At 40.7% G+C, this 26,785-nt stretch overlaps 1 protein-coding gene across 6 annotated transcripts in view; it reads right to left on the reverse strand.

Annotated features, from left to right (window-relative positions):
- MAST2 (microtubule associated serine/threonine kinase 2) overlaps positions 1 to 26,785 on the reverse strand; it is a 178,148-nt gene that overhangs the window by 6,274 nt on the left and 145,089 nt on the right. For 5 of the 6 annotated variants that reach the window (XM_010582445.1, XM_010582442.1, XM_010582441.1 and 2 more), the window contains 16 exons: positions 25,731 to 25,792; positions 24,990 to 25,075; positions 21,530 to 21,738; positions 20,007 to 20,145; positions 19,446 to 19,578; positions 17,914 to 18,079; positions 16,757 to 16,858; positions 15,018 to 15,140; positions 12,650 to 12,759; positions 10,015 to 10,169; positions 8,636 to 8,940; positions 5,741 to 5,956; positions 3,706 to 3,932; positions 2,137 to 2,259; positions 965 to 1,101; positions 547 to 734 (listed from right to left, as the gene is read on the reverse strand). In XM_010582445.1, coding sequence (XP_010580747.1) covers positions 547 to 734; positions 965 to 1,101; positions 2,137 to 2,259; positions 3,706 to 3,932; positions 5,741 to 5,956; positions 8,636 to 8,940; positions 10,015 to 10,169; positions 12,650 to 12,759; positions 15,018 to 15,140; positions 16,757 to 16,858; positions 17,914 to 18,079; positions 19,446 to 19,578; positions 20,007 to 20,145; positions 21,530 to 21,738; positions 24,990 to 25,075; positions 25,731 to 25,792 — 2,481 coding nt within the window. The remainder of the gene's footprint in view (positions 1 to 546; positions 735 to 964; positions 1,102 to 2,136; positions 2,260 to 3,705; positions 3,933 to 5,740; positions 5,957 to 8,635; positions 8,941 to 10,014; positions 10,170 to 12,649; positions 12,760 to 15,017; positions 15,141 to 16,756; positions 16,859 to 17,913; positions 18,080 to 19,445; positions 19,579 to 20,006; positions 20,146 to 21,529; positions 21,739 to 24,989; positions 25,076 to 25,730; positions 25,793 to 26,785) is intronic. The other variant, XM_010582443.1, reaches the window with a different exon arrangement.

Consider the following 26,785-nt stretch of genomic DNA (forward strand, 5'->3'; position numbering starts at 1 on the left):
ACACAGTAATATTGCATGGCTTCTGATGGAAAATTCACATCATTGTCACACAACACCAGAATATGGTAAGAAACACTCCGCTATCAGAACGTTTTTTTCTGGAAAAAACTTCCAAGCAGATAAACCATGTCTTTCATCGCTATTCTCAAGATGCAAATCTCTTTATTCCATCAGCTGATTCAATTTTCAAATACGACTTTGCCACACTGTTTTGATTCCTTTTCTCTGAACTACTATAGAAAATGTGTCAAACTGCTACAAAAACATTGCAACTTACAATACACATTTGCATCAAAGTGAAAGGATGCTGTAGTACAGCAAATGCATTCTTAAAAGGATGTATGGATTTTCATTTTTAAATGAATCAATGAATGAGGATACATCCATCGTTAAGGTAATTGATATCACAGCTGTCATTTTACTTCACAAACAGACCTACTACCTGCTGCTGTGTATTTTACTTCAAAAATTAATCAATAAGCAAAAATCTTCCCCAAGTTTTTTCTGTTTGTGTGGATTTTGGTTTTGTTTTGTTTCTTTTTTTACCTGAGTGTACAGACTCGGGAGTGGATCTGTAACTCTGTGTTGGTGACCGAGGAGACAGGTTGTGAGTTGGAGAGCCAGGCACACTTTCTCCAGAAGACAGAGAGCGGTTTAGTGAAGATAAACTCCGGCTGGTGTGAAGTAGTGATGCTTGTTTAGTGATCTTCCTCAACAAAGAACTCTTCTTCTTACTGTGGAAGAGCATTCAAAAGTTGTTTACAAGCCCAAATGATTTATTTACCTTTATTGGCATATTTCAGTCAATTTTATGGCACAGTTAAAGAGAAAAAGAAAACAGAAAGAAAAAAAGAACTAAAGGATGTACCTGCTGATATACATCATCTGCAAATTGATTGGACAAGAGCTCTCTTACATTATCTTGGCTACCATTTAATTTTCACAGAGAAACACCAAAACGAACCTTTCCTGACCATCCTTAGTTTTGCTCTTCTTGTTCCTACGAGCCATCTTGGATTTGTAGCTGGCTTTTCGAGCTGGACCAACTTTGATGGATGTGTTCTCAAATGGTGTGGTGGAGATGGACACTTTATTTCCACTCTGTCAGAAACAAGACACATGAGACATTGCTTAATGCTTAAAACGTGGCTATTTGAAGCAGATCTGCAGGCTAAGCAGGTAGGCTGCTAGTTTATTGCTGCCTGCCATTTTGTAATCCTTTGTCAAACTCCATTGTCCCCTTTGCACTTCCACCTATCATTTTTTAAGGAATTGCTGAGAGAGAGCCCTTTAGTCAGGCTTTCACAAATTATTAGCTCAGATCCCAGCTGGCAGGTAAAGCTTCCCAGAGCAGATAGAACACAGCATCTGACCTCTCCCATTGAGATCCCAACTGCCTCAAGTTGATACATGTAATACTTGGAAACTTGAACAAAGTGATATTCCGTCACCAATCCTATTGCCAGTGCTCTGACTGATGGCAGATGCGAGCATATAATTTATCTATCACGATGAATCTGCAACACAGAGCATGGCTTGTCTCACTCATCTTAAAAAAAATAAAAAAAATCCTGATTGCTCCTCTATTTGCAATCCCAAACACTTCTGTCTCTTGGAATGGTCCAAAACTTTAGGTTTTATTTCCATAAATGGATTCAGCTCAGAGAAGGTATCAAAATGCAAGTCATTTAACTGGATAATTTTAAGACCAACCATTACAAAGCTGCTTTTAAATACCACTAGGAATAATCCTTGAGAAAGCAGTATTAAGAGCTAATACCATTAGCACAGCCTAAGGGCAAAAAATAAAAGTAATTTGGAAAATTTTTAAGGTATTTGTTTCTTAAAGTGATGTTTGAGGAAAGGTATACTTAAATCTTATTAACCTTTGTCTCTACTGCTGATAAAAATGTACCTGACAGGTCCTTATTTCTCACACAAAATATCTGAGTTCAGCTTAAATTACATGCAGAATTTTTGGAGATTTAGGGATCAAGCTGCAGCAAAGAGCTTTTGCAAAACAAGGGCCAGGTGCTGTGTACATACTTGTATTTCAGACAATGCCAATTAGATACCTACGGCATTTTAAACAAGCTGGCTCATATTTTTCAAAATGTTACAGTGCTGAGCCCTTACCTTCAGAATCAGCTCCACCACTTCTGTGTGCACCAGTCCATGGACCGGCTCCCCATTGACATGGGTTATCAGATCCCCTTCACGCAGACCTGCTTCATTCGCTGGACCGCCTTCCTCCACGTGCTGGCAACGAGAAGGGGATGACTGATTTGAGAAGAGGAATGTACAAGATCTCCGGCCAGATCAGACTCAAAGCCCATCCATCTCATCTCTTGCTGCAGCCAGCATCAGCTGCTTCAGAGAAGAGTGAAAGAAACCACTGACTGGCACAGCCAAGCACAAAAATCTGCACTCTTCCACTCCTCCCCCAGCATCCTGCCCATCTTCTCCTGATCCAAGGCAGCCAGGATGGTTAAGCTCCTCCCAAAGCAAAAGGCTTAACACATTTCCACTTCCAAAAATTTTCACCACTCGGGAATGTTAACTAGATACTCTTGATTTCCGGACAAGCATTCAATCTTTTTCAGTTTCTTTGCCATTCCAAATCCAGCATCCTTCCGTGTACATGCTGGAACCCAAGGTGGCCAACAGACTTTCTTTCTCCACTTTCCATCCTTTATTAACCTATCCAACATCAGATCTTTTCCCCCATGAACACATTGCCTTTCCCCATCACTGTTCGGAAAGGTAAGCCTCCTTTACAGTGAGGAGGCAGATACGCTTGAGAATGCTGCAACTCTCCCTCTAGCCAGAAAAGATGACAAATCAGTATCTTGGTAAAGTCAGCACTTTTCAAAGAAAGCAGAGAGGAGCAAAGGAAAAATGCAGCCTCAGATTATTTTTCTAGATAAGAATGAGTGTTAAATAATGACGAAAGCATATGAAGTCCAAATTGTCTAATGAACACAGAGATATAAAGAAAAGAATGAACCACCTTTACCCTGACTCCCTTCTCCCTAACTACACAATTCAAACAACACTGCTTCAGGGAACAGATCATTCCTAGAAGTCATATATGTTAACAAAAAAGGAACACAGAGATCAAGTACCAGAAATAATGGGAAGGAAGAGATACAGACGTGGAAAGCAGACCTTTTAGCATAGCACACAGCTAAGCCAAGAGCTAAATCCCTAGGCAATCAGCATAGCAGCAGTGATGCTTTAAGGCTTGTAATCAATTCCAAGCAACTGCTTGGAAAACCCCAGCAGACTGAATTGATCAGAAGCAGGCTATAATCACTAACACAGGTCTGAATAAATTAGCTACAACTGGCACTCATGCAACAAGCCAAAAAAAAAGGAAAGAGGGTATGTACACAGAAACATGCTTTAAAGTATGTGCTACAGGTGAAAGAAGGTGGATTCATGTAACCAGGGAAGAAAGAAGGGAAGAAAGGTTGCTGTGGTTCTGTGATGGGCTTGAAAACTGCTACAGGTAAAACCCAAAGTGCTTTTATTTATTTATTTACTTATTAAGGGTTTCCCCCACACTAAAAAGATAACTTTGGGTCCGGATAAGGAGACAGAAAACAGGGTGGCAAAATACAATTTATAAAGCTAAATCCCACAACCCCAGCTAAATGCATTTCTGGCCCCAAGGGTACTCTTTTTAGAAAAGCAGAGACATACCCAGACCATGTGATGCACAGTGTAGATATCACTGTCACCCATATAGACGCGAATGGCACGGAGAGTGAAACCATATTTCTTTCCAGCCCGATGGATGATGATTGGTGGTTTCAGGTTTGCGATAGCAGGAGAAAAGTCGCGGCTGGGTGAGGAGTCCCTCGAAGATGGGTTGGAGGATAGAGAATGAGGTGACATTGGACTGGCCAATGGAGAACACGTGTGGTGATCTACAGTGATGACACAAAGGTGGGCAAAGATTAGGAAACCAGGCCTCCAAAAGAGAGAAAATTCTTGTTAGAGAACAGCTAGGAAACCGTCTCTCCCAATGCTCTTAAAGCTGGTGGTCTTCACCAGAGCTGGGTTTGCCTGCAGCTTCAATTCATTCATGCTTCGAAATACAAAAATCAGCAGAGTTTCCATAAAGCACATTGGAGGTGTGTATTTAATACAGCAGCACTGCTTGCCTAGGATTATGGTTGGGTCACAGTGTTTACTACTTCTCTTTCAGGGATTTACAACCCATCATAAGCATTTGCTCTAGGCACAATCCTGGAACACCCCATTTCGAGGTTATGATATATTATCCTCCTCCAAAAGATCAGATAGTCTCTAGATCTTGGTGCGAGTTACATGTTAGTGCTGAGATAAATCAAAATCAGTTAGTATTAACACAAAAAAACCCAGTAGGCAATCAGACAGCAACTATATCTAGATAGTTTTGGTAGTGTTTTAAATTCACAGGGGCAAAAATATTTAACCCTAAAAAATTAGCTACTGCAGGGACTTTGCTACTGAAAAACACCACCACAAGTGTATTTTAGAGTACGTTTCCCAAACGAACAGCCGAGGGCTGGGCTATCGGCTAAACTATCTGACTCTGCTTGCTAGTGGAACAACATCCACTTTTAAAAATACAAAGCAAATACAGAACTCTCATTTTAAAGTGAAGCTGGTAACATTAGTAAAATAAACCCAAAGAGCAGGAATATTAAATGCAGCTGTAAAAGGTAATCACTAATCCATTAAGAAACACCTGCTGAATTGCGCCCAGCACATATTTACCTGGCAGACGAGAGCAGCTCTGGAGGAACCTTTGCTGGGTGATTAAATACGCATTTCAGAGATTTTCATGAGGGAGTTTGTAGTTCTAAAAGCAACCAATGCCCAAACCACAAGAAATGTAACGTGCATCGCCATGACGGTGCCAAGAAGCAGTTGCATACCTGCCTCCAGCTCCCTGGCTGAGGGGCAGGCAGGCATTGCTCTGCCAGCAGGTTCTGCTGGGTTGGCAGTCATGGCCCAGCTGCAATACCCTGCTCCCATCTAGGCAGGAACAGGTACAGCCCTGGAAATACAGCATGGTCTTATCCTCTGCAAAGAGGGAGAAAGTCCTTGTGGGGAGAGCCTCCTGCTGAACCAGTCTGTCATAGCTTGGCATGGTTGGGCTGTTCACTAGAAGTTACCACCTGGCATTAGGAATTGTCAAGGTCTGGCTCTGCCTGGAGACAGAGCCGGGCCAACAAGGCAAGCTATTCAGCATTGACTGACTTTGTGAGTTACTTACACCACTGAATTCTTAAACACTCGATCTCAACCAAGTTATCTGGAGTTACTGAAACCTCCCGGTGCATGAACGCATCACATTCAGTTCCCAAACAGCGCCGCAGTTAGCATGTGACCCCCCAAAAATAGTACCTTGAGGGTTAAAATCATTCGGTGTCTCTATACCTCCTTGCTGCACCGCTGTCTAAAGACCAGCTAGGAGCCAGTTTAAACAAAACTAGGGAAAGAATAAGGCCCAGCTGCCATTTGCAGAAGCTGCAGTCAGACCACACACACAATGCTCTTGTCTGTGGCAAAGCAGTATTCATTATCCTGCCGAGTAGTAAATATTAAACCGATTGTAAAAGTTAGATCTCTCCCCTCCTGCCAGCAAGGACATTATTCCAGGAGAGCGAAGGGGGAGGATCTGTCTGCAGACCTTTTGTTTAGTGCTTGCAGATTCTGACAATGCCTCACCCGAGGCATTTCTTACCTGAGGGAATCAGGAGAGACAAGGCAGTAGCGGATGCTGATTTAATCACTTTATTGACAGGTCTTGAGGTACGTTTCTCCCCTGATTCCCCAGAGAGCAACCTGTGTCGTGCCCGCCGCACTGCCAAATCGCTGATGGCTTTTGGAGTGGTAAAGTCTGGGCCTTCATTGCTATTACTGCGAGCTCGTGGATCAGAGAAATCTGCAGTGCTCCCAGCTACAGTTTAAATTAAAACAGATTAGAACCACAGGGAATTCCTAACAGTCTATTCCCCTACAGGCAAAATACATCAAATCAAAGTCATGTTTACATGAAGTCCAAGAGTAAATTTTCCTAAGAAGAAACCCCAGGGCTTGAATTTTTATTTACAGAAATGGTGTTATTCTGAATACAGAAAATTAGTGGCTTCTATTCTGTCAGAAAAGCTCGCTAATGAAATCACGTTGCTCAGTAGCAGTTACATGAATCCTAAAGCTGCGGTGCAGTTCTGCAGGCAAGCCATTTCAATGGGATTGTTCACAGATGAAAACAGGTTTATGGAAAGTGCTCTGTTTTTACAACCAGCAAGAACTGTCAATCTTTAAGTTAAAACTGCCTGTAACAGAAGACCCAGGTTCTACCGGAGTTGCATATAAAAAATCCACTTTAAGAGAATACTAAGGTACTAAAGTCAGGGAAAGTAAAAATGTGGATTGCAAAAACAACCTTAATTTGCCCCCTTCTGTGCACCATTGCAATTAGTCTTGAATTACTTAACCTGCTATAATTATACACAAAATGCAAAGTAATCTTGAAAATCAGACAGGGCATGCAACAATAGCAGATGCTGGGGGCTGGGGGTTGCTGTACTCAAGCTCAGTGCCTCAGTTCCCCATCTGATACCTTAAAGGAGCACTGTGAAAATACATTAATTAGAATTTACAAGGTGCTTAGAAATGAAAGTGGTGAGCATCACAGCAAGTCCACAAGGGAAATTAATCATTCTGTCTTCAAAAGCAAATTTTAAGCAGTATGCAATAAATAAAGCCTAAGGGCCACATTTTGAACAATGAGGACAGAACAAAACATTGATCATCGTTATTTAAGTGGGCACCACTGCTCTGCATACTAAGTAAAGCAGGAAGTACCATGAAAATAAAAATTCAAAGCACCCTTCCCATAGACCTCAGTACCAGATGCCTGTTCAACATTTAACAGCCACAGAGTTTCAAATAAGGCTCCCAGACAATGAGGAACCCAGAATCGGAGGCTGCGTGTGAAAAGGCTGCGATATACATTAAAGGAGCACTCCGAGACAGTGACAGGAATTAAATTCCTTTCTTGCAGTCCCCTGCCTCTGACTTAACTCTGTAGGCTGGGGACACTGAAGCAATGGTATCCCTGAATCCCATGCGACAGATTAAAGACTGCTCTAATGCATTAGGCTCAGGGGAGCAGGCTGCCCAGGGAAGCTTCATTTTTGTCTGTTTCAACTTGGAGATACTCAAATTTGCAATGAAAGTGTTCTTGCAATTTTAAATAGCATGTTTCTAGGCTTGTAGTATGCAATTGAGAAACTAAGGTTCCACTATAGCACCTATGTCATCCATGTATGTGGCAGCTTACTTCCTTCACTCCTACACCTTTTTCCATGGGTTAATGGAGTACACGATGGCAGCACCAGGCCTCTTCTGGGAGGATGAGCCATAGAGGAGAATGGGACAATTTTGAAGGAATTTCAGACTGGATTGCAGAAGAGCAATAATGAGATGTGGGGATCTTTAGCTTTACTCTAGTCTGGAGGCAAATTTCCTCTAAGGCATTTCCACCTTCTGCTGTCAATCCACCATCACATCTGCCCAGTGCCCTTCACCTTGTCCTTGTCCAGTCTTGCTGCCACTCTGACTCCTTGCTCAGTACCCCTTTCCTCTCCTTTCCATCCTCAGTGTATCCATGATTGCTTTGCCTGCTTGCTCTCAGTTTCTCCCAGCAACTTGTTTCTTATTTTCTTAGCCAGTTAGTCCTTGTTCTTCAACACTATAATCTAGTTCTTCCCCTAAATATGCCCTCCTTCTCAAATATTGTCTTGCCAACCTTCAATTCAACTTCCTTGCTCTCTTCCATTGGTCCAAATTTCCTTTTTTTCCTCCTTACTACTTCCCACCAGTTCCCAGCTCTGGCCTCCTCTGTTCTCAGAAACGGGCAGCTTTGCCCTCTGCCCTCCTGGTGCCCTGAAAGGGGCAGGAGCCCAGCCCTGCACTGCGGCAGCCCAGGGCACCATCACAGGGAAGGTCCAGCTCAGCCCAGTGCTGGAGAATGGCCCCAGGACGGTCACAGCTTCTGAGAAGTCAGACACTGACTTCTAAGACCTGCTCTACTAAACTTAGGCTGCGCTTTTTTTAAGCCTGCAACTGGGCTAAATTTTGGGATATTTGGCTGAGACAGCAAGTAGCATGTCCCTGACACAAACCCCACTCCCCCAGCAAATTTCAAGTCTCTACTCCAAACCTTTTGGATAAATAAAACCATTGGAAGCAGGGATCTGTTAGTATGGCTGACACCCATATTCCCCAGCTCCAATTCAGCAGTGATCTGCTCTGAATAATGCTTAAAATAATGCTGCCACAGCTAGGCACCCAGTGGTTGTAATAAGGCATAGATCATATGGGTCTCAAGCATGAGAAGACCTTAATCAATTTTAAGTGACAGGACTGAAACGTAAGATGTAATTTTGAAGAGATTAAACCACTGATGCTATTTCAAAGGTAAGCACACCCACAAAGCTGTACTGAAATAACTACTTAGCATGAGACATTCACAACACCCAACATCCAGATCCACAGTTTTACAGTGTTAACGTCTGCAAGCTAACATGGCTTTCCTGGGGACCACGACACCATCACACTGAGCACGCACCTGTCAGCGTTGAGGCACTGCTGATGGCTGCGGAGGGGGTGGTGGGTCCACCATCACCTTCCAGCTGCAGCTCCTGCTCCACAGGCTGTTCTGGAATGGGCACCGGCAGCCCCTCCCGCGACTGCACAGCGGATAAGAGCATCCCTTCGGACTGCGGCCTTTTGAGAACAGTTCCCTCATCCTCAGTGGAGATGGCAAAACGGGGCATATCAAGAAGCCCTGAGCAGCGTCGGCGGACCGTCAAGGGTGGGCTGGAGTCACTCTCCGTGTGGGAGGATTCAGACATAGACAAGCGCTTACGCAGTCTAAGAGAAAAACCAAGACAGAGCCCTTCAATTAAGTTAGGGGGATAATGAACTTTAAATGGTGACAACAGCACACACCCCCAACTCGCACATCTGAAGCCAATTTAAGGCGAAGTTAGGAGACAAAGCTACATTGTTAGGACTTAAAACAGCAAAAGCTTGGGGTATCACCTGAGTTTAGATTTCCAATATATTCCATTGTTAAGCTTCTAAGAAAGGAAGGAATAAAACCAAAGAAAAATACAGTACAATGAATAGGATATTAAATATTATAAAAATCACAATTACAAAATGCAAATCATCATCCATGTTCCTTTTGGAATTAGATGATTTTTTTCTTTCAAAGTTGCTGTAAATTTGAAGCCAGGAAGGCCTAATGCAAGATGAGCGCGCATTAGTTAAGAGTGTAATCTATAAAATGTTGGGGTTTTTTTAATGGAGTCATACAGAATAGATCACAACCACATTTTATGATCTTTCCAATGCCAAACGTTAGTGTAAAAGCTTTACAGGAGTTGCACAAAATGAGAGATATCCCTTTTCTAAGGAAAGTTTGACAATTATTTCAGTAATGCGAGAAACACGGTGGGTATCCAAATTCTGGGTATTCATATATTTTACTGACATTTTTTATTAGAACACAAGAGTTTTTTGGATACTCCGAACTTTATACACTTTGGACTTTACTAATGGCTTCTCTAATTTGTGACAAACGGTAAAAATCTGGCAACACCAGACTTTTGATTCACTGATGTTTAAGAAAAAACTACTGTTGGTACATCTCTGATGTAACTAGTCTTTCCACAAATGAAAGCTTTACTGGAGGTTAGAATCCCTTTAAATTAATTTAAACTATTTGCTACAAATTTAGGAGATGTTAGTACTTAACTAGATACATTTAAGGACCATATCACTTCTACACATTCATTTTCAGCTATTTATTCCAGGCTTCACCTGTGGAAATACAACACACGAAGCATTCCTGACCTAACACTGGTCATGGAAAACTCTGGCACAGGTTGGTCTTTCTCAGATGCTATGTGAAACCAAAAGACTTAGTTCTGCAGAACTTACATTTCAGGAGACCCAATCACCCAGCTGCGGTCTCGACTCTTCAAGCCGCCAAGGCTATCCAGTCGGTCATCTTTTTCTTCACTCAGACTCCGTTTAGTTGGTGGTGGAGTCTTCCTCTCTTCGTGGATGGAAAGACGTTCCATGCTGCTGTACACCTGCATATAGCAAAAGACAGAGAAAACAAACCCACGTGGCCTTTTCTGATCAACGGGCATAATCTCTTCTCAAAATGGAAGATATTCCCTGAAAGTATGAACTTGGGAATGTTCTCTGGCTAAATAACACAGTGCGGATGTGACATGCTCAAAGTGTGCCAGGGAGGAGAGGAAAAAGGCAAGCTTCAGAAACACTAAACAAGCTTTTCTACAACAGCACCCAACACCTCTCCTCTGAAAACAGCCCAGAACACCACAGAAATACTAAGATTTTTTGAAACTACTTGATTTTTGTTTTTAATGATTCTCAAATCTAAGAGGATATATTGCTAAAGCAGGCTCCACAAGTCTTGAAGGCTAGCATCTGGATCCTGAAATCTTACTACACAAATTCAATTCAGTGATAGGCATCATGCTCATGACCCCATTTCATTATCATCAGTCTATCAGCATTGCCCCAAGCTTATTTCAGAACAAAAAAGTCCTGCCCTCCTCAAGGAATCTACTATAATGCTGACAGCTTAATGAAAGTGCCTTTCTTGGTTTTACAGCCGTCTTTAAATAATTAAATGATTAAGCAAAAAAATCCATCCTTTTAAAACTACATTTGACTGTGGACCTAATTTACATAAGAAGAGATTAATGAAAATAATGTTATTAAAAATTCAGAGCATCAACAAGATAACTATTAATAAATCATATGGCTGAATTGTCAGACAAGAATTTCAAAATATAATGAGCTTTTTATGCCTCCCACATTACAAATGCTGTATAATTTTCCAGGTCTTAAAATAAATTCATTAAAAGTGAACTTTTTCTCTTTGTGGCAAAAACACTGAACCCTAAAGAAAAGCTTCAGTCTAACAGATGAATAATACTCATGGTGAGAAAAGGCAGAAAAAAGAAACCCTTACGTACTCATGAGAACTTTTTCAAAACCCCAACTAATCCTCAGGTCCAATTTTAAACATACTTTTGGTGATGCAAATCAGGAGCAACTCCAACAAATTAATGGTAACTGTTACTCAAACCACTGTAGCCCGGCTGAGGACAAAGAAGAACAAACTGGTGCTTCAAAACTGACTTCAGCAGCGGAAATCTGGAGGAACTGCCATGAAAAACTGCAATATCTTTCAGAGGCCCTAAGTAAAGTTCCTACTCCCATCTCATTAAGAAGAGGGAAATACAATTCATAGAGCAGGCTAATCTCAAAACGGCATTTATTCTCCCTTCTGCCCTTTCCCAAACATACTTTATTTTATCCAAGCTAACAGTGGAGTTGTACTACTTTGAAATATCCAGAATTCCAACTTTTTATTTCAGATCACCTGAGTAAGAATGAGAGACCTGCACAGACCTGAATCCAGAAAGCATGGCTAGAGGGGACCTCCTCAGGGCTCCCTGTCCATTTCCCTACCTCAAAGCAGAACCAGCTCTCTTGTAACACCTGACAGATGTTTCTCCAACCTGTTCTTAAAAGCTGCCAGAGATGGAAATTCTACGAATTCCCCAGGCAACCCATGCCAGTGCTCAATTATTGTTCAACATTGGAAACTTTTTCTTACCATCTACCCTATACCTCCTTTGTGCCCATCATTTCATATCAGTTCTGGGTAGAACAGGAAGACCAAAGTACTCCTTTTCTTCTAGCAGTTATGTATCTGGAAACACATTAGGTTTTATGTTTTGTAGATCTCGGATCATTCTTGTTGCCTTCCTCTGGAGTCTCTTTTACTGGTCCACGTTTATTTTCAAGAATGTTGCCCAGAACAGGACAGAGTACCCCAGCTATGGCCTTCCTACTGCTAAGCAGATGGAAAGGATTTCTTCATTTGCCTTGCAGAAAATATTCATGCTTTCCCAGTATGGTAGCTGCCTTTTTGCTTCAGTAATTTGGCACATCTCACAATGCACTGTATGCCCAGATCCTTCTCTGAAATTGTCACCTCGCCTTTTGTTCCTCAGGCTGTATTAGAGACAATGAACAACAGCACAGGTGTAAACTTCACTTGTGCTAGTACTGCATGGGATCCCTTTGATTTTAGACCATTATTCCAAAATGTCAGAATCAATTTTCATCCTAATACCACCTTGTCACCTACTGGAAGACCCTTTCAGAATGACACTGTTCAAAGCAAATAAGCTTTGGACACTTCCTATGCCAGCATCCAAGTCATTAGTAAAAATATCAAACTGTATCAGATGCAGAAGAGACCTCCACAGTACCCTGCATATTAGTGAAACATTAAGAAATACAAAATCTCACTCTCCAATTATTCTGGTACTCACACTCACCTTCTAACAGGCCACAAACTATCACAGAATAAACAACATATACAGTTTTTTCTTTCCTTAGTGAACACTGAACACTATGCAACTCCCACATATCATCTGCATGATTAAAATCTACCCCATACGAAGCAATGAAACTGTGTTTGTCTCAACACTTGTTTTCTTTCAACAAGCTAGCATGCTCCTACCTTGCTGAACCTCGGCGAGCAGGAGGAAAACTGACGAATTTCCACGTGATCATCATCATTAGTGTCCTCCTCTTCTTCCGAATCCAGGTGTTGGTATCGTTCTGAACGGGCTGTGAACAAGACGTGGCACATTTCATCAGTGCAGGGAGTGTTGATAACTCGCACCTAAAGCATTCCTACTTGTCTGCTTACAAAGAACTTTGAGTGTTCATATACCATGCAGGGTATTTTCCTTAATACTGAAACATACCCAGCCAGTTTTGCTCATCCTGTACAATTCGCAGTGAAGAATACCTCCTTCCTACTGAATTTATCTTATATTATCAGCTATAATATATTCTAAAAGCAGCTGATACTCAGCAGGTCTCTAATCCTGCAGACCCTTCACGGTAGGGGTATTTCCTCCCTACAGCAAACAATCACATGGAAGGAAACACGGAAACAATTCACTGTCCCAAGTTCCAATAAACAGCCTTATGATTGTACAAAGTCTCTCCTGCATACATACATACAAGCCTTCTTTAAAAAATAAAAATATTTATCGCCCCCAAATATTTCCTCTTCTCCCTCCTACAAGTAGAAAAAGGATTAGATTTTGTGAAAGAAAATGGGCAAGCAGCCAATATGCAAAGCTATTTTTTAATGCAAAAATCGAAACTGCCTCCAAAGAGATTTTGTGCCTTGACATTTGCAGCACTGGATTTCTAAGCTAGCCACATTGGATTTTGTGGGGCAGGCATTAATAAGTTTGGCTACAGAAAGCTGATAGCTATCCTGAGCCAAATTTGCTGCACTGTATCAGCCAGAAAGCTACTTTCATAAATTCTAAAATTTTCTGCATTAGGGTTTATAACAGCAACACCAACTCTTATCAGTGTCTATGTGAGATATTTCCTGACATGAGAATTCCCGCCTTTATAAAGGACTCACTTCAAAGTCACCGTGATAACCTGCTGAGCATGCCTGGGCACTTGGAGAGTTTGCCATCATTCCTACTTGACAGACCCAGTGATTTGCACCACTGAACATAACGTCGTCCTTGTACCCATCAGGATCCACTCATGGCTGCTGTACTGCACCTCTCCCAATCACTGACCCAATTCAGTGACCAGAGCTCAAGCTTCAATGTCTGGTAAGTCCCATTAGCGGTGGGAACACACCGCCACTTCGGTTTCTACATGTATGTTGTACCAATACAGCCTCAATACATGCAAAACGCACCTCAGCCCCCTCTGCACAGCTTGACTCAAATTGTTCTCTGCAGCAAGTACATGGAGATTTCTCAATCTATTTCTTTCTCCATCCTACCCCTCCATCCAAACCCTAGCCTAAAAGCCTCTTCCCCAAACTGGAAGAGCACTATCTAAATAGGATCGCTGCTTTTGCAGCGTGGCAGCCAAGGGGCTGAAAGCAGGCTGCTCTCTCCCTCCCCTTCACCCTGAGCAAAGCACAGGAGCAGAGAAAAAAATGTGCTTCATATGCAGTCAGTGAGTCCCATGGCCCTGGGGGAAGGATGGAAGAGATTCCATTGAAGTAGGGCAGAAATTTCCATAGCTCAGGAAACTGAAATAGCCCAGTATCATCCTGTGCTGCAGCTGGAGTGGGGGAGAGACCCCCCTGACCAGTGACAAGCCCAAGCCCTTTCCACCTGCTCAGCTCCCCAGGTCAAATGAGAAAAGCTAGGGAGCGAAGGCTCTGGGGACAGAGACCTCTCCATCCCTCACATGACGCTTCTCCCTTCTCTTCCAAGAGCACCAGCTCTGTCTGCTGCTTATCTGGAAATACCAGGAATCTTACATAGCATTGATACCATGGCAGTTCCCAGACATTTATACACACCAGACAGGCACTTCACTTCATATCTCATCAGAGTTAATGCTACTAAAATAAGGTGATACACTTGCAGTGAAAATGATTTAAATTACTTAAAATCTCTAAAGAATTTTCCCTACATACTTGTCTTCAAGGTTTAGAGTTTGGATTTTTAAAAAAAAAAAATTTATTGGCTGAAAACAGTCACTAGGGAAAGATAATATTGCTCAAAAACTCAAGGAAGTTGGATTTACCAAATGATTTGAAAGTACTATAATAAACGCAGCATAACAACTGCAGCACCTCTCACTGCAGGGCCATGGCTGGCAGGACCACAGGCACCAGTGAAAGGCCAATTGACTTCATCAGCAACACTTTTTTATTTAAAATTAATTTGCTTTCAAAGAAACCTTACTTAGCATTCAATGGAAACTTTTTAAAGCAATTTCCATCAAGTGTTTTATTTAATTTCCAACAATGACTTATCTCTAACAATTTCAAAAATGAAATATGCACAAAAAATATGATGCCATTCAGGCTGAATCTTTAGTCTTACTGTCAAAATAGCTTGTGTCATCCTCAGATTCCAACTGTGGGATGAATTCAGCTTTCTGCCGAAGTAATCCATTCCAGTCCAAATCTTTAAAGAACCGATGCTGTTTCACTTCAAAGGCACTACCTGAAATAAGCATCTTTTATTACAGAGTACTTCTTTCAGCATTTGCATAACAAGAAAAACAAACCCTAAAAATATCACGAGCCTAAGAGAATGTACCTGAGTATATTTAAGTCACACATTTTCCAGGAATTCTGAGAAACTACTTATCCTTTTACCAAAGCGGTAATGCAGGATAAAATCTGAAGATTGCCTTCTTCCCACCTCCTCTTCCTGTTTAATGACAACACATGACTAAAATGACTGGAAGACAGCATCTGCTGTTACATTCCACAGCAAGTTGCAAGATTAAGAACTAATTGACATCTTAATTTAAAATTTCCAAACTCTAAATACCATCTTGTTCATAGCTGAATACAGAGAGCAAACTCAGAAAGGTACTTCGCATGTGAGTGGCTCCACTGTCATGAATAAACTCATTCATGTGCTTAAAACAAGGCAGAGGCTTATGTATCTTCCTGAATTAGTATCTTTTGTTATTAACCTCAGAAACTTGGGTACCCAGAAGGAAAAACTAAGGATTATCTGTCTACTAGTATATGCATTTTTTTTGCAAATTAAATTAATATTCATAAAAGATGCTACTGTCTTTTTAAAAAAGAGAATAGCAGAGGAAAAGAGATAAAAGGTTTTCTGAGTGCCAGTGGCACTACGAGATGCCAAGTGGAACAGCAGTCTCAGCACTACAGGTATATAAGAAATCAAAAAAATCAGTCCATCAACTCATTTTATAAGGCAAGAAACTCTACATCTTTTCCATGACAGCAACATCTTTCAAGTACATGGATTTGAAGTAAAGAAGAACATGTGAAAACCATCTGATATCATTATTAATTCATGATCTATTCATCACCCTTGTGTACACGTGTTAAGTCTGCTGAACACATGTGCCTTTTGGAATTGTTATATATATAATTTTTTATAAGGTTTTTTATCCTTAAAGTGTAGTTTCCAATTGGAAATCCAAAATTAAATCAAACTAATCAAATCAATGAAACAGACAACCTGTGCTGTGAAGCCACAGTGTTGCACAAATTATTTTAAAACAAGAATGTAGCTAGAGATTATTTATGGTTATTTACTATCAGGAAATGGAAGTGTTGGCTTGTAAAACTTTAAATCTGATATTATAATACAGAAAGATTGACATATGCATCTGACTTTGCCAAACTGATTATCAGACTTTGTTGTATGTTTGGGGAGTTCTACAGTACAGCCTCTAGGAATGGGAAAGTTTTCATTTATTTTATTACACCCAGGAGTTCACATCCATGTAGGGGATTAAGCCCCTAGTCAAAGAGAACTTCAAAGAAATCTGATTATACAGTGTTCAAATGGAGACCCAACCCTCAAGCCTTCAATGGAACAGCACAATTTTGAGAAGTTATGTTGCCAAGCTGGCAGTGCCCCTTTCTTATTTCCCAAACAAGACAGTAATATCTGACTCGTACAATCTACATGAATTCTCAGAGCTTCATCACACAAGATTCACTGAACCCAGTATAAATCGTTTCCCAGCTCTAGATGAGCATTTTTCAACATGGGTGGGTGTGTATCACTGGCAAGGTACCTTCTTTTCCTGCTTCTGGCTAGTACTTTCCTATGCACAAGGTTCCTACCTGTTCCCATTCTTTCCAGAGGATTTTGGCGGAGAAGCTTAGCAATGAGGTCCTGGGCATCTGGTGGCAGTGCATCATCACCTTCTGGCCAGGCAATTTCATCTGGGGACAAAAAGAGACTTGACATTTTCTACCAGCTTCACGACCAATTTGAATAACCATTCACATTCCTATACCATGAAATGCAGTGTTCAGTACTGCCCCAGAATCGTAAATACCTCGAATTCAGCAGCTTGCATACTTAATATAATTCAAGCATTGACATTTTCCAAAATGCATAAAATTCAGCGTCAGCTAAAGCTGCTGTCAATCCAAGCAGTGCTTGTGGAGAAAAAAAAGCAATAAGAACTCTATTAATAAAGTATGAAATAGGAGAAATGGGACTTCCATGACAATCTATAAACAATGACAATGACAATACTGCAGCTGTATCTCATGCCCGCACATTCCACACTCGTTATACTTGGAACAGAGAGAACAATTCACAGGTAATGATTTCATGCATCATATTTAATTCTTTGCTGAAATTTGCTTTTTACAAAGGACATTTGCCAAGTGTGTTAAAAATTTACTGTTTCAGAAAGCATTCCCAATAGGAAATGTTTTCACTGGCATATTCACTGAGAGAACACAAAGCAATCATTTGTCCAACTCCAAGCAGGAGAGAGGTTTAAAAAGCCACAAGACGTGAAGGTACCGAGTACAACAGCTTCGATGTGTTTTGCTTACAATTTCCTTTTTATTTCATTTATACAACAATTACTAATTGACTGACATTTGCACCTACAGAAGCAATAACCAAAATCAGACTGAATTAGACCAGCTGGCGGCTGCTCCGTTCATATTCTCCATCATTTAAGTTAAAAGACAGAACAGAAAAATCCCCAAATATTTTTCCCCAGTCCCACAAGGATTTGCATGACTCCCATACCATGCACAACAACAGAACTATCTAGCAAGACGTGAAGCAACTCAACAACTTTCGATAGCTTGAATGAGATGGATGCTACTTTGACACAGAAAGATAAATATTTTAAAACTAAACCCCATTATTCTATACCTAGTCCTTCCCGACTAAACTGTGGATCCTCTATATTTTCAAGGTTTTACTTCACAGCACACTTTGAAACCCCTTCAGAGTCAGAACAGAAACATACCACTGATCACTTGTCCAAACAGCTCTTCAGGTGTGTCCCCAAAGAAAGGAACACAGCCAACTAGAAACTCGTACAGGATAACTCCCATGGCCCACCAGTCCACGGGCTTCCCATAGCCCTGGCGCAGGATCACTTCTGGTGCAATGTATTCCGGAGTCCCACAGACCTCAAGAGAAACACACAAGAAAGCAATAAATCTACAAATTGCCAAACTCACATCAAAGCTTATTTTGTCTTTTTTTTTCTCTCCCCCCTCAGAGTTTTACAAGGAAGTTTATGTTTTGCCACTAACCACTTAATGCTCTGAACTACTTCCACAGAGCAAGAGTCTATATTTGAGGAACACATTACCTGCACAGAAGTGATATCACATACTATGAAATATTCCGAGTGTGGACATGCCAGCTAAGTAGTTCTTTGGTGTACGTATAGTAAAGCATGGGGGAAAAATGCATAGTCTGTGTGTGTACGTCTGTCTGCTTGATGGATGTCTACTGGCACAGCTATAGCTATCAGGAACTGAGTTTTGACAAACCTCTCACATCTTTGTGCTAGCAGAATTTAGTTTCACAGATGCAGAATTAGCCATACAGCATGATTACACACTTCAGCATTTAAATTTGGGAGGTACAGCTGGCACAGACAATGACTAAAGAAATCACGTTGGAAAATCTAAGTTGCCTTGGCTTAGAAGCAGCAACAATAACAAAATAGTTGTAAAAAATATAACGCTGCAAAGTGCAAGACCACGATCTAGTGACCAAAGAGTGTTCCTGCTAGAAAAAACATCGTTACTCAGAAGCAAAGGAAGACAATACCACAGGATGATTATGAAGTAACAACTTGGCACAGCTAGAAAAGAAAATTCAGCTGCGATCCTAGGTATTTTCAGAAGAGAGAAGTATTTTTTAATCCCATTATACAAGGCACTGGTGAGCCTGCATCCAGAACATAGTTCCTGTCAACTATGCCCAGGAAATATCAACTCAAGTTGAAAGAGGTGTGTGGAAGAGCTATTCATTCATCAAAGGAAAATCTATCTTGTTATCTAGAAGAACTTAGCTGGTTAAGCCTAGCAAAATGAAGGCTAAGGAGAAAAACTACCCTTAGTAAATATCATGGGGATAAAAATCAATGTTTAAGCCATCAGACAAAATTACAAGAAGAAACAAACATATAGGAACTTGCCATGAACTTCCTAAGCACCAGAAGGGGGAGACGGTGAAACAACCTTCCAGCAAAATCCATGTTACATCTCTAAACCAATTTCTGTTCACACCTGCATTGCTGCCTGGGCCACGCTTTCAATACCCTAAACTAAGAGCTGAAGTGCATCACTCCAAAACAAGAAGCTGAAATAACAAACAATACCAATTTCTGCACAAACATGAGAATGGACTTGTATCTTCCTCCTATTCTACAACACACAGCACAGTGTCCAGGCAAAGAGGGAGTGCTACAAACTCCAATTCTATCCTGAGACAGAATCCTGCATCTGATCCCACATCAACAGACAAAATTTTTCAGCTTACCTGCTTGTCCAGGAATTCCCTGGTATCCTTCTCAATGTGTCCCTCGTAAAGATTCGTTGTAAGACTCATCAACCCAATTTTAGACAGTCCAAAGTCTGTGAGTTTAATGTGACCCATGGAAGTTATCAGGAGACTAGAAGAAAGAGAAGCAGCAAAATAATCCAACATTCAATTAATTGTTTCCCAAAAGCAATTTAAAAAAAGAACACCACAAGATGCTAAGCAAATTCTCAGTGTTACATCCCCATCAAACACCTGGAAGGAACCTCCTATGCAACTGACTATCACAAAGCAGCCAAGGCAACTAATTTCATCATAATTTTGCCATAATTTCATCAGTGTAGCAACAGCTTTGAGATAATATCTGAAGACTTTCCTCTAACTCTTTCCTCAGTGTCTATCTGGATCAACATCAGTAGGAAGAGACTCTATAAAATCTCCTACATGTCAGATGCCACTGAAGATCTCTACTGTCTCTAGTCTCCATGTCCTCTTGCCTACTGAGAAAGCCCCTGAAAAACTGGGTCTCTCCCTCCAGCTTCTGAAGAGCTAAAGACTTACTTATCAGGTTTTAGGTCACGGTGAACAATCCCGTAATTGTGTAGGTACTCCAATGCCAGAACAGTCTCGGCAAAATACATTCTCGCCATATCAACAGGTAGGGCACCAATGTTCTTGAGAAGTGTAGCACAATCACCTCCTAGAAAAAAAGTTGCAAATATGGCACAGTGAAATGGCAAATATCAGTAAGAAAGAAGAGCTACAGGTCTACAATACTAGATTAGAGTAAGTTTCCTAAAGGCTGTCTCTCTCAAGCCTGTTAGCCTGAATTCTAAAGCTCTCTCTACACTCCATCTTGAGCTTTAAGTAAATATTAAAATCTTAGGAAAACTGAGATCCATGTATGTTGGGCATGCTTGGTCAAGAAGCGTACAGGTGCCATTTCCAAACTGTAAGCAAGCTTTGAAGAAAGGGCAGTTCATGACTGTTTGGCCTTTCTATAAATTTCTTTGCTTTCCACCACTGAGACACATACTACTTCTGATATACAAGCTTCTTAAAATAGTAAGTAAACACCTCTACAACTACTAACTGGCTCTCTCTACACATGGAGAGGCAGCCATGCCTTTGGACACAGGCTATTCATGAAAATAAGTCTGTGGGCCCCTGATTCAAGCTTCTTAAGGAACACTGGCCACACATTTCTTTCAACCTTCATCTCTACTTGCAAATAGGAATTAATATTAAAATTTGTTATGTCAATACATCTGTTTTCATTCCACTAATTTATCTGAAAGAGCACTGATACAATAACTATAAGCTTATTTCTCATAAACATTCAGCCAAGCAAGCCAGGCATAAGAAATTAATCCCATCCACCAGCGGAAATATATTGCTTACAATAAGATACAGTGATAAAATAAAATCGAATAATATTCCAAAGAATAAGCAAAACCAAAAAACCAGCATAAAATAGCACTGTATTTTAAAAAAGGCTGCTAAAGAACAAAGACTGTGTTGCTTGGTGATGTTTCTTAACTGTCTTTTTCTAACTGTAATGCCAAGCAAACGGGCTATGGATCTAGCCATGCCATCCCATAGGAGAGCGGGACAATTTCTTTCCAGTGAGGACTGGAAAGTTCACGCTGACTTCTGACCCCAGCAGTTTTCTACATGTGGCTTTATGTTTCCTCAGCTCCACCGCAATCATGTTGTGTTAGTCACAGGGATTCACAAATGCAGTATGTCCTTATGCTAACCTGTGCTACCAGTAGGTAGAATGAGTCATTTCTCCAGCTCAGCCCAAGCAGTCCATACACTCCTCCCTAAAAGGGCATCACGACCTCCCCTGTGACTGCAGGGCTGACTGAGCTCACCTTCCATGAAGAAAGGACTAGCACACACATGAGATGGTCTTCCCACTTATTGTGTTCAGAGCAGTGCACTTATCAGTCTTACACTCAAAGCACACATCTTATAAATCACTCGGAAATGTCATCCTTTATGAGGAGACACATTGCACACATGCTACACGTCCATCCTATCTAAGGTCCCTTTGCAGGTGTAGATAATGACAACCATACCTTCCACATACTCCATAACCATGCACAGGTGGCGCTTGGTCTCAAAGGAGCAGAACATGCTGACCACAAAGGGGTTCTCAGCAAATGTCAGTATATCTCTCTCCACAAAAGCCTGCTGGATCTGGTTTCTCAAAATTAGGTTCTGTTTGTTGATCTTCTTCATGGCAAAACGTTGACGGGTGGTCTTGTGTCGCACCAAATACACTGCTCTAGAAAACCACATACCAAGAGGAAAAGTTCCATTTTCAGTTCAAACTGGTTTTTGTTTTGTTTTGTTTTGTTTTTTAAACAGTGATGGTAACTGTTTTGGATGGATCCTAACAGACTTATCCGTGACTCCATAAAATCCCATCTCAGCGCCAAGCTCTCCGAGAAAAGAAGGAACCCCATGACGCTTCCTCCCAAAAGCTACTCTGCCTTCTTGAATTAAGCAGCATTTTTGCTGATGTGACTAACAAGGAGATATTTCAGACACAAATGTCACCAACTTCCTCATTGTGGAGAGGCATGTATTTTTCAACACTACAGTCACCATTTCACTTAAAAAATTGTCCAGAACTTATGGAATCAGCACGATTTCTTTCCAAGCTCCATAAAATTAATTTGATGCAACACTGTCACCGGGGATTTCCTTCAGTAAAATATCTCTTACATTTCTATCATTTGCAGATCATTAGATTCCTGCACATTAATAATACAGTTTGCAAATAAAATTTTCATCCAGTTTGCCTGCCTTATTGAATCAGTACTTGTTTCCTTTTCTCTGGAGTATATTACATTTAACATGGTATTGTGTCTCACCAGCAGCTGACTATAAAATACACCCAGTATAAAGACAGATATGAGTAACAGCAAAACTACCACCTCTCCCTGCCCTTTTTAGAAAGTTATGTTTAAATCACCAGGCCTGTGCAGAAATATGCCTGAAAATGTATAAAATTGTCTTGTCTAACAATGTGTCTCTTTGACCTGCTCCGTTGTGTTTTCACTGACTAAAAAATATGCTTACGCTTTTTCTACATATAATTTTTAAAAACCAAGTTGTTATTAACTAAGCACACACTTCAACAAAACACTCAAGCACATGCTCAGGTTTTGCTGTTATGACCTACTGAATATCAGTGCTTTTCAGTTACAACCTAATGGCTATCACTGGTAAGGATTTATGAACTGCAAAGAGTCAGGAACTGTCTTTAAAATTCTGGATAGGTTTGTATGAGTGGTTAAAATTTTAAACGACCAACTTCATTCTGGATTCTTCAATGGATAATAAAATCTAATAGCATTTTTACTGTATTACTTCTCACAGTAGATTTGCCCCAATGTAATTTTAGCATTTCTTTTAGTATTTCAAGCGCTCAGAAACAGCCACATATGTTACATATATAATCTGAATACATGGAAGAATGGAAAAGCATAAACTACTTCTCCCTCAATATTCTTGTTGTTTCAATGAATCATCGATAACATTTGCAACTACAGAATTTTATCCTCACTCATTTAGCCTTCAAACAAACAAATCACAGGACTTAACCAGACAGCATGAAAGGAAACACAGACTGCCTTGCTAAGCAATAAGGAAATGTGTGCAAAATAATTTTCTCAGACTCATGGAACTATATTTTTTTACTATTACTTAGGAAATCTCACAATAAACTAAGTGACAATATTTTCCCTAGAGACAATGTTTAGGGAAAATGTTTTTGTCATCTCAGCCTAAGGTACTGAAGTGTCTATATTTCACCTACCTACCATAAAGAAACAGTGCCGAAATAGTTACTGGAAAAACAGGCTTGTGGTCACAGCTAGGAAGGGCTTCAGAAAACTTGTGCCACAGAAGGATTAGGAATACCATATTCTGAAAGCTTTAATGTAGGGCAACTAATTTTCCCAAGCTGTGTGTCAGTTCAGTGCAACATAAGGACTTCACAGCCAGGCACTATGTCCAGGTACAGGGGCCATCATCTAAGAAACCCCAAGAACGCACAAGAAATGGCATCTCCCAGAAGAATGCGGAAGACATCACAGGTGTGGAACCTCTCTAAGACCCAAGCAAAATTCATTTATGCTTTGGACCTGTGGTGGTGCATTTCTTTCCCCCTCTCCGGGCTGATATACAAACTCCGGAAGGCTCACTGGGCCTTAGCATAAGCGTAATGAGTCGGGCAGTTAAGGGACCCTTGACTCTGCCAGGAACCCTTACACAGCTAAGACACGAAGATATGCTGTGCGTCTCAAGGACTTCTGCCACCCAGCAGAGGCAGAGGGAGGGGAGTAGAGATAGCCAGTTCTCATAATGACCTCGAGACATACAGTCCTCCCCTGACAATCTTGGAGCATCCCGTATCTCTGTTTTAAGTTATTCTCAGACAGCCTTGGGGCCTCGGGGCATGTGAAACGGTACCAGCACAGCTGGGATTCTAGCAATTTGCTGCTGACAAAAGTCAATCATCTCCCGAACCTATAGAGAGCGGTATTAAATGAGGCCCTTTCAGCTCTCCTGGACTGCAGCAGGCTGCGACCAGCATCTCCCTGAGCGGGACGCCTTTCAGAGCTCGCAAACTTTCCGGTTTGTGAAAATTGCAGGTTTGCCGCTGAAAGCTGACACGACCTGGGCTGATACTCTCTGCTCCTTGAGGCTCGACCCTTCGCCCATTGAAAACAATGCCAAAGCATTCGACATGAATATTTTCACTGACTTCGAGGGGAATTTTTAACAGGTCTACCTCTTTTTCTCTCTTTCACTCTCTTTTACCCTCTTATATGTATATCTCTTAGTGCCTTTACGCATGCGTGTGTACTAACCTGAATAGTCTATAGTAAGTATATTATAGCAGGTATATTATAAGTTATTACTTTCAAATTTATACTTAAATTTCGGTCATGATTTTTATTCAACTGTGAATGAATTTTAGGCTGCTATTATACTCATAATCCCTTTGGATACAAATCATTGACCAAGTCTGGGACTAGGAGTCAATCCAGCTGCACCTAGACTCCAACAGGAGTTTAGAAAGCAAGGGGGTCTTCTCTGAACCTCATGACTCAGTGGGAGGGACTCCCTTGCCCTTTCCCACATTCCTGATCTTTGCACAAATCACAAGAAATTAATTCTTTGCAACATGCCCTTTTACCCTATTACGGTTTCGGTCCCTATATACATAAGTTTAGTTTGATTCTAACTTAATTTTCCTGTGTGAATTTCATCCACGTACTAAGTAATAGAGCGAACCTTGCCACCAAATTCTGTGAAGCCGCACTTTCACGTAAATTTCTATTAAATCATTTTCCTATTGCTAATACAATTGGAGGTGATTCCTTTAAGTGATCCAAACCCCTCATTTCCCATCGCCGTGACAGGACCCAACAAAAACCAGTCATTCACCAAACTTTGCTATAGCTCTTCCCTGAGTAGGACAATAATAGTATTTTCTTCTAAAGCAAAGTCTGAAAGTCTTACCCATAAGCACCATTACTGATCAGTTTAATAGTTTCAAACTCTTCTTCAGATGGAGTTTTCTTTGACTGGACAGAGGCCCCACGGCTCTGGGGAAAGAAGATAAGAAAATGGAAATCAGGAGCAGGAATGACTTAATTCTACAAGTCACTTTTTTGCCTTTTCTTCTTTAAGCAGCATTCACCCAAACTCAATCCTTTTCTAAACCTCTGGAGTCCTCAGCTTTAGGATAACTGTCTGCATCCCTAGGACCCTTGCAGATTCCCTCCACAAATACTAGCACAAAAAGTCAGTGGACTGTAAGATTCAGGCCCTTCCTCAACATTACATTTTTAAAAAAACAATAAAATAAACAACTAACAATCTTTGAAACCTAGCAAGTTATATAATTAAAGTTTTCCAGTGGTCCATTACTAAAGTCAACTCTCTTCAATACCGACCACATTTTACAAATGCAGATATAAAGAATTTCTCCAGATGATTTTTGTTTGCAACTAAAAAGCCATGAACATAACTTGATGATAATGCCTGTTTGCAACTTTTAAGCATTTCACCACCACAGTATAGAGATTTCCACATTTTTATGAGTGTATACTCTAGTTTTAGTATGCGCTTTTAAATGTCAGCACTTTTTTTTTTTTTTTTAATTAAAATTACTCTGCTTTATAATTAATTCTTTACTGTAGACTACTTCTTTCCAGAGAAAAAAAAGTGCTAGACAGAGTGAGTGTATTAATGCTTTACCTCGACTGAATCATCTGTCTCAGGAGTGTCTGGGCTGTCATAGCTATTCAGCTGGGCCATTTCTGAAAAGAAAGAGGAAAGATTACTCCTAATGATCTCAATCAAACACTATTCTCTTTGTTTATACAAGACAAACAGGATTTTAAGAGGTGCTTCCAGATGATGAAGGACATTTTTCCCCCTCTGTAAAAAGTCACCCCAATTATACAGTGATAACCTTTAACATCTTGTAAGCTGTAGGCAGTATTTTATATAAAGCTGAATATAATTAATTGTTCTAATTTCAGCCTGACTTATTCTAGATGGTTTCTATAGTAAGTAAAAGCAATAAATGCACATTTGGGGAAACTACCATCTAATTAATATTAAAACCTATTCCATGCATATATGTCTGCATATAGCCTGGTGGCACCACTGTACTCCAGTAAACAAAAAGCATTACATTTCAACCAACCTCCCTCCACAAAATGTGTCTGATTCTGCAAAATGCTGAGCAGCAGCAAACTGGGAGAAAGTCGGTTAGTTTAGGCTACTCAGCTGTCTTAGGAGATGCTATAAACTTTGCAAACCCAAATCCTACCTTAACTACTAGTCTCTGAACAGACATCACTGACATTTCTGGGTGCCCTCCTTACAGAAAGGAAATAAGGCACCTTGACATCTCCACACATTTCTAAAGAAAATTTGACTTTAGTAAGGGGAATTAGTGATGGAAAGGTTCTCTCCCATGACAGGGATCAAAGGAAATTTCCCTTTAATGTCAGATTTCAACAAATGCTATTAAATTGCATTTAGCAATCTTTGGTAGAAATTTTCCCGAAGAGCTCTTCACTTGAAGTCAACCTGTCACTGTCATTCCAGTAAACACCGTAGAAGTTAAACTAGTCCTATCCAGACTACTAATTTATGCTAAAATTATGCTCTCCTGAGAAAGCAAAAAGTACGGTTCAATTGCTGAAATATTCTGCAGTAACCTCCAGTCTCTGTCACACTTTCTATTGTTGCTGAGCAAGCCGTGCATACTCGTAAAACGTGCCATAGGAGAAGAGATTCAG

This window comes from Haliaeetus leucocephalus, unplaced genomic scaffold (assembly GCF_000737465.1).
Source record: "Haliaeetus leucocephalus isolate CR32 unplaced genomic scaffold, Haliaeetus_leucocephalus-4.0 Scaffold848, whole genome shotgun sequence".
NCBI lineage: Eukaryota > Metazoa > Chordata > Aves > Accipitriformes > Accipitridae > Haliaeetus > Haliaeetus leucocephalus.